This window comes from Gossypium arboreum, chromosome 10 (assembly GCF_025698485.1).
Source record: "Gossypium arboreum isolate Shixiya-1 chromosome 10, ASM2569848v2, whole genome shotgun sequence".
NCBI lineage: Eukaryota > Viridiplantae > Streptophyta > Magnoliopsida > Malvales > Malvaceae > Gossypium > Gossypium arboreum.
The window spans coordinates 64,880,014-64,888,535 of NC_069079.1; the positions used below are offsets into that span (position 1 = coordinate 64,880,014).

An 8,522-nucleotide genomic window follows, 5' to 3' on the forward strand; every position below is an offset into this window, starting at 1 on the left:
ATACGACACATAAAGTGCCTGATCGGCAAAGCCGATATATCCCGTACTCTTCCAAATCCTATGGCATGGAAATTATATTCGACTAGCCTGACAAGTTAATAGGGAATTCAATTCTCATTTTAATTTCACTTAATATTCATATTTACCCCAATTAACAAGACTCGGACTTTGGCAGATACACGGATCCAACCAACACAACAGTACGGCACTCAGTGCCTCATCGGCTTTGCTGAAGTAAAACAGCAACAATACGATACTCAGTACGTCATTGGATTAAACCAAAGTAACAGTAGCAGTACGACACACAAGGTGCCTCATTGACTCGAAGTCAAAGTAACAGTACGACACTTATAGTGCCTTATTGACTCAAGGTCGAAGTATCCCTGAACACTTCCAATTCTATGACATGCCAACTATATCTGACTCAGCCCAACTAGTTAATAGGGTATTCGATTTAGTTTCCAGTTTCCAATCAATACACATTTCAATTAATCACATATATTCTCAATTCAATACAATTCAATTCATTTTTCAGTAACAAATATTTAAATTTCGTAATAATCACATATTCATATCAATTTCATCACATTCCCAATCAATAAATTTTCAAATATAACATATATCCAATATTCTATTTCCACATTAATCACATATATCCATACAAATTCAATTCAATATTGATACTTACCTTAAAATTTTACTTACTATACACATAAATTTAAATATTACATTTATTCATACCTTTATGAGTTCCGACTCATCATAATCAACTTTTACTCATACATTTGAGTATCGCTTTCAACATTATCGGAATTAGCCCAGTTGGGAAAGCATCTCTATCTTTAAGTAAAATAAGTCTCATCAGATTCGGAAGATATCACATTATCACAGGTTATATAATGGCATATATTTCTAGACTTCACATATGCTATGTTCGGTCCGAGAACCGACTAAACCGTAGCTCTGATACCAATAAATGTAACACTCCTACCTGTATCCGTCATCAGAATAGGGTATGAGGCATTACTAGAGCTTACTGAATCATTATTAATTAGGGGAAAAAATAAAATAAAGTAAACATGTAATATTTAATAAATTCGTATAACATGGTAATTAACTTACCGCTTCTCTATATTCAACATAATTATGCAAAGCATAATTATTGGAATTGGTCATGAACCCAAATACCTATTCTTATCAAATTGTTAGTCATATAATTCATATAAATATCAAGAAACATGTATGGGCTCAACTTTCATTAAATTTCTCATATGCATATACTTTTACACATATTTATTCACATAACTTATAACAATCATATCTATGTATTTTAAATACGCTTTCATAACAATTTGTCTTGATTTCAGACTATCCCACATTGGAACTTTACTCATAAAATCATTTGAAGTGAGTTGCACAATTCTATAATTATGAATGAACACATTTATAAAATATATTCCATGTTCACATATCATATTCTCATGTCTCCATATATCAAATATATAACCATCATTTTCTTGTGTTTCAGATAAATACATATAACCATACATAAGCATGTCATTCACTATTTCTTCCCGCCTATCACAATTTTAAATTATTCTTTAACATATATAACATTTAATTCAAACATGAATTTATAACATTTTTCATTTACATAAAATTTAACATTTACCAAATATAATCGAGCATTTGATCAATTTATGCATAAGTCACTCACATATTTTCCTCCTCCTCTTCATTCCACATCCTTAATGTATATAACACACTTGTAAGTAACATTATCTATAATATTTACTATTTACTTATATGAATATTCAAGCTGTCCATTTGCATCATAGTCACTAAATTAATTTTATCTTGAGCTACAAAACTCTGAATTAAGATCCGCTAATTTTTTCTGAAACTAAACTCATGTATCTTCTTACCATAAAATTTTTAGAATTTTTGGTTCAACCAAGAAGTACAGTTTATTCTTTAAATTCACCCATATTTTGTTGCCTGACAGTTCCGACCTTCTTCACTAAAAATTAATTATCTCGTCGTACAAATTCGAATAATGTTCCTGTTTGTTTCTCTTGAAAATAGACTCATTCAGGATTCTAAAAATATAAATATAAGCCCCTAATTATTTTTCTTCAATTTTTGATGATTTTCGAAAGTCAGAACAGGGGAACCCGAAATCATTCTAACCTTGTGTCATAAAATTTATTATATCTCATGATTTACAACTCCATTGCTTACATTGTTTCTTCTATAAGAAACTAAACTCAATAATATTTAATTTCATATTTTATTCATCCTCTAATTTCATTTATACAATTTTTGGTGATTTTTCAAATTTAGACTACTGCTGCTGTCCAAAACAGTTTTAATGCAAAATTTTGATTTCCATTTTACCCCAAATTTTACAATTCATACAATTCAGTTCTTACTCAATTAACCCGTCAATTGAGCTAATTTTTTTCAATTAATACTTTAATCTATCATTTTAAACTACTTCATAACCCTTGAAAATCAGAACTTTAGCACTAGATCTTAATTCCAAACTCTTTCATAATTAGGTCCTAAAATCAATTTCCATCAATTTTACTTGATAAAATCATCATACATCAAAATTAAAGTTTCAATTCTATATTTATTCATCATATGCTTCCAGCACTAATCCATAGCAACTTTAAAAATTAGCCATGGAATAAAAAACTAATGACATAGTAAGTTGGACCCAATTGTAAAAGTCCAAAATCTTAGAAATTTAAAGGAGAAAGCAAGAATTAAACTTAAATGAAGGTAGAGTATGAAAACCAGCTTAAATCCTCTTCCATGGCTGTTTTTCAACTGATGAAAATGAAGAGAAAATAAAGAGAATTCTACATATTTTATTCTAGTCCCCTTTTTATTTAGTAAATTTTGTTATTTTCCCATTTTACCCTTATTTTCTCAATTTTTCTGATTTTTCTCTGCTTGTGCCACCTAAAGTATCTCCTTTAGGCTTATTTGCACCTTTGGTCCTTCCTCATTTGACAATTGAGCTATTTAATCCTTCTAGCAACTTTTACACCTTTTTCAATTTAGTTCTTTTTATTTAATTAATCACTCAAACGTCAAAATTTTCTAACGAAATTTTAGTACTACCTTACTGACACTCTGTAAATATTTATAAAAATATTTATGGCTCGGTTTATAACACTAAGATCTCGATACTTTTTTTTCTTAATTTCTTGACCAAATAAATCTTTATAAAACACAATTTACTATTTTAAAAATCTTTTAAAAGCTACATTTGGCTCATAAATATTAAATAATATAATCTACGAGTTCATTTTTTGAATTTGGTGGTCTCGAACCACTATTTCTAACATCGCTGAAATTTGAGCTATTGCAAAATTAATCCCCGAGATAGCTAGATTAAGCTATTACAATCTCGGAATCATAAAAATTATTAAAAAACAGGACCAAAATACTTACCTAATTAAGGAAGAAAAGCTTGCTTGAGCTCAACTATAATGGCTAGGGTTTCCATGTCTTATTTTAGGAAAGATGATGAAAATGATGATATTTTTATTATTTAATTCATTTATCATCTTTTATTTAATCATCTTTTATTTAATTATCTTTCCAAAATTAACCTTAATAATTTATTAATTTCCAATGATGAATAATCATTCTTATCTACTAACTCCACTAAATGGTCTATTTTCCATATAAGGACCTCAAATTTTGAATTCCATAGCTATTTAGTACCTTTAGCTACTAGAATTCAACTTTTGCATTTTATACAATTTGGTCCTTTTCATCAAATTAAACATGTAATCGGTACTTAACGAAATTTTCATATGATATTTCTATCATACTATAAACCATAAAATAATAATAAGATAAATTTTCTTTTGGCTTCGGATTTGTGATCCCGAAACCACTATTTTGATTTCACTAAAAACGGACTGTTACAGTTAGATTGTCCACTATTTTGGCTTGCACTTGGATTGTTTACCACTTGGCTTTTACATGGACTGTCCACATTTTTGGCTTGCACTTGGACTATCTACCACTTTGGCTTGCACTGTCCACCATTTTGATTTGCACTGTCCACCATTTTGATTTGCACTTTTGCATATTGTCAAGTGAGAAAGCTGTTGCATGGATGACTAATTTTTAATAATTTTACTAATAAGAGCTTTGGAAAAATAATTATAGGAAAATTTGTCAAACAAAAGAAATTATTAGGAAAATATATTAACTTTTCTAGAAAATTAAATCATTCTCCAAAAATCATTTTTTAGAACTTGTTTTATGTGATAAAGGCACCCTCAATGCCGAATCTATCCTACCTACTAATCGAAGTCAAAGAGACTGGCTGTGGTCAGCATTTCTCCAAGCTTTGCCTGCTTTGACGGTTCCTAGTTATTGGTAATTCTTTTTAAACCAGCAGCTGTCTTCAATTAAATTTGTTTTTATCACTTCAGTACAATTTCTGCATAAATCTATTAACAAGAAAGAAAATACAATATACAACTTTCTTCAACAGGTATAGAGCCTTTTTCTTCTTTCGAGTCTCATAGTTACAATAACTTAATACAGTGATTATTGCTTATAGAAAAAAAAAATCTGCTTTAGCTGTTATGAGTTCCTATTCAGAAAGGATGATTTTTCAAACATTTTAATGCATGTATATATACAATATGTATATATTATAGAATTTGAATAGTGGGAGTGCCACAGTTAGTAAAATTTACTGATCCTTGAGCAAGTTCAAAGCGGTTTCAACCAGTGAGTGAATTGTTGTGGTGTGCCGGCTAAGGCCAACAGTGGCGGAGAATATGTTGAAGCTCTCCAGCTCTGCTGTGGTCTCTAACACACCTTCCAGCTCTTTCTTCATACCCAAATCCTTCAAAATGTAGATATTCTTTACATTGTCATGCATCATCCAAATTGCCAACTCCATGGTGAACCTCCTTATTCTCGGGACCTTAGCCGACGGATGTCTGTACTTTTCCAGTATCTGGACCAACGCTTTTGCTAGTTCTTCCTCTTTAATCCCAGCTCTCTCAAACATGATGCTTGATTCATTAGAAGTCATATGTTTGAACACTTGTGCTGCTAGTCCTACCATTACTTCTTGCAACTTGTTCTCTTCTGACATAATCGCCTTGAGCACCTGCCATCCAGAATGATAAATTGTTAACCATTGTATTTTTTACATTTAGTATAGTTTCCTTGTATATTGGAAGTCAATACTTACTGTTGGTGCTGCTGCTATGACACCCTTTAAAATGTAGAAGCAATCTGATCCGCAGTAGGTGCACAAGTTTCTTAGAATTCTTGCAGCAGTCACACGAAGCATCGGAAACTCCAATGCTGAGATAAGTCTTTCGAGGACTTGCAGCCTCAATATGCGGTGGCAATTAGCTCTACTTTCTAAGGCCAACATGGCGAGCGCTTCTCCTGCTGAGCGTCTAACTTGATTCTGGTGCTCTGGCATCCCCTGGTTGAGAAAGATAGTGAACAACTCCTTGAGTACCCCACCAGTTCCACCAATCCTCTCTCTTGCTCCCTCTTCCAATGCCAGATTGGTTAATATCTCTATGCTTAGCTTTTGCAGAGTTGGGTGCTTTTCACCATGTCTCAAAATATCTCTAATGTTGCTGATGGTGAAAACTACCTCTGAGATTTCCTTTCTGAGATGTTTTCCTGTGGCACCAGTGGTGCTTGCCAGCAGTTGCACCAGTTGAAGAGATCGTTTAACTGTTAGAATCTGGGATGGTTCAACGTTTTTATCCCTCAGCAACTTTTCTCCAGCATGTGTAAAATCTATGATTTTAGGTAAAAGGCCCCTAGTGTTGCCAATCTTTCCACAGTTATCATGATCACAAGCAAGCTTTTTCAGAATGAGAAGTCCTAAATGATTGAATGTCCAGAAACTGTAATTTGCATGATCAAGAATGAGGTTCTTTTCACCAATTTCATCTGCTCCGTTGCCTGAACTTCTATTTGTTTGAAGCAGAGATGATATCGATTCCATTGCGCCTGGTATACCGGCAACACGCAGGCAGTTTTGCCTCTTACCAGCAAGTTTTGACAGTATCTCTGCAGCTGATTTCCTGATCTCTTCTTCTTGAGGGTCTTTCCAGTTCAACATCTCAACTAATCTTTCAACCACCGATAAATTGACCCCGATCTTTTGCAAGGTGTCATCGGAGTACCTTGCGCTAATCGCAAACTGCCGAAGAATTCTAGCTCCAATAAGCTGTTCATCAGGGGAACTGGAAGCCAGTAGATCAATAGCAAAAGTAACCATATCCATTTTCAAGCCATCAAAAATGCTTCCATTAACACATCTGGAATAAGCATCGTAGAAGAACCTTTTGATGGAGACCATACCTGAAGGTCCAAGCTCACATTCCTTGTTCACTTCCTCCAAAAGTTTACAATATATGACCTTCCACTCCCAGTAGGCTTTCTCCGTTAAAAACAAGAGAGCTTCTGCCAAGGCCAAGGCATAGAAAATATTCAGAGCAGATTGCCGGTTCCTTTTATCACTATCCCCCTTCTGTACCTCCCCATAGTTATGGTTGACGAGTCTTGTGGATGAAAGTACTACACAAGCTGTTGCAGACAAGAGTTGGAGCCAGTAGAGGACTTTGCTTATATTTCTTGAAAGGAAAACCCATTTGCCATAAGGTAGAAGAGGGACATCTGAACTTATCCATGTCCGAGTTGGGGTTCTTGAATGATTCCATCTTCCAACATGTAAAGGATCAACCTGTGTTACTTCTCTCGTGTTATGACTTGGCTTTCTTATCAAGGAAAGTGGATTGAAGGTTTGTTTCACAGCTTTGATGAGTATGTGTGAGCTGGATCTCAGTGCTCGGAAACTACTGATACCGGCATCGGTAATGGACCATGTCGCTTGGTGCTGCCATTCGAGCTCATGACTTCGGCTGAATATCCGAGTCCCTTCGATTAACAAAATAATGGTGATAAACCAGAAGTCAGTTTTATCCAAGGTGATAGCAAAACCACCTAGGAGAACTACTGTTGCCCAGATAAACCCCAGAGTTCCGAGGCCAGTAGCTGACTTCTCGAAGATGGAAAGCCTAAGAGCGAAGAGAGTTAGTTTCTTTTCGGGTGCTCGAAGCACTGGTGCTGAAGGCACGGATTCTGCATTGCATTCTCTAGCCTCACAGCTACTCTGGGGTTCAAAAATGGTGTTTGAGCCACAAGTCTCGCTAAGCTTCCGAAGCTCATTAATCTGCAAATGGACACTCGTATCATCATCCAAAGAACTTCCACGATCCATATGGATAAGGTTCAAGATTGGATTTGGAGGGGAAGGAGTATAATATCTGATATTCAGGTTTTGAATTCTCGTCTTTGTCATGATAGAAGCATAGGATGGGGATTATAAACAAAGTGAGGTAATTGAGCTTAGCAAGCACGTTTGTTTTGTGGAAGTGTAGAAGAAAGAGTAACGTTAAGTCTCCTTGTCTTTCCCTCATATTGGCATGTTTTTGCTATTAGATTTATTATTGACGTCACTTGCTCCTCTCTTTCCTTACTTGGAGGCCAAGGGTTTTGCAAAGGATATCGTTATTGGACATTGTTGACATGGCTACGGATCACGGTGGGTTGACCATAATTTAGGTTAAAACAATTAGTTGTTATACCTAATTTTATATAATTTGTCTTTTAATTTTTAATTTAAAATTAACTTATCAACTTAATAAATTTTGGCAAATAATATTTACAAGTTAATAGTTGGATTAAAATTTTAAATAAAAAATTTTAAATTTTAAATTTTTAATAAAATGACTAAACTTCAAATTTTGTCAAAGCATAATCACTAACCACATATTTTGGCCTTAAATTTATAATGAGAATCAATAAGTGTTGATTTTAATGCTAAAGCATATTAGAGGGAAGATTTTGAATTCGTTATTGAGAATCTAGGAAGGATTAATGGTTATAGACATTAAAATATAGCTTTCTTCCTTGAAAGGAGTAAGCTAAATCACGAAATTGTTAACTGTTAAGTCGTTTTTGTCCTTTTGTTAATTAGATAGTTGATGAAACATCCAAAATCCCCGAAAGGCTTGTTTTATGATGGCGTAAAACCGAAAGTGAAATCCCTTTTGTATAAGTGGTCGAGCCTTTCCGTGCCACTTTGCTTTATGTGAACTTCCATCCACCATCCCATTTGGGAAATTATTGTGTAAAAGCATGCTATGTTCTATTACATAATCTTTCATTTTGTTTTGACATTTTAACTTTTAAACGTCCAAGTAGCTGTTTGTTTTAGGTTTAATATAATATTTGATAAAAGAACTTAGATTTTTTTCTAATTTAATATGTAAATTTTTTTGACCCAATTAGGTACTTGAACTTGATATATTTTTTCTATTTTGGTACTTAAGCTTCTTCTTTTTAAGTTTAAATTAATACCTAAATTTATTAAATGTTATACAAATTATGCAAAATATTAACGGTGTTAAATTTTTTTGTTATTCTACAAAAGTATAGTCAGA

At 33.4% G+C, this 8,522-nt stretch overlaps 1 protein-coding gene across 1 annotated transcript; it reads right to left on the reverse strand.

Annotated features, from left to right (window-relative positions):
• Positions 1-4,401: 4,401 nt before the first annotated feature.
• Positions 4,402-7,494, reverse strand: LOC108458500 (uncharacterized). The gene is made up of 2 exons (XM_017757917.2): positions 5,240-7,494; positions 4,402-5,155 (listed from the first exon to the last, which is right to left on the reverse strand). The coding sequence occupies exons 1-2, from the start codon at positions 7,376-7,378 to the stop codon at positions 4,730-4,732; spliced, it is 2,565 nt and encodes an 854-aa protein (XP_017613406.2). The 5' UTR covers positions 7,379-7,494; the 3' UTR covers positions 4,402-4,729.
• Between the last annotated feature and the right edge of the window lie 1,028 nt (positions 7,495-8,522).

Bases quoted from the DNA above. Each gene is read 5' to 3' on its own strand.
- LOC108458500 (XM_017757917.2), bottom strand. From the start codon at position 7,378: ATGACAAAGACGAGAATTCAAAACCTGAATATCAGATATTATACTCCT. The intron at 5,156-5,239 runs GTAAGTATTGAC...TCTGGATGGCAG, and splicing joins TCATAGCAGCAGCACCAACA to GTGCTCAAGGCGATTATGTC.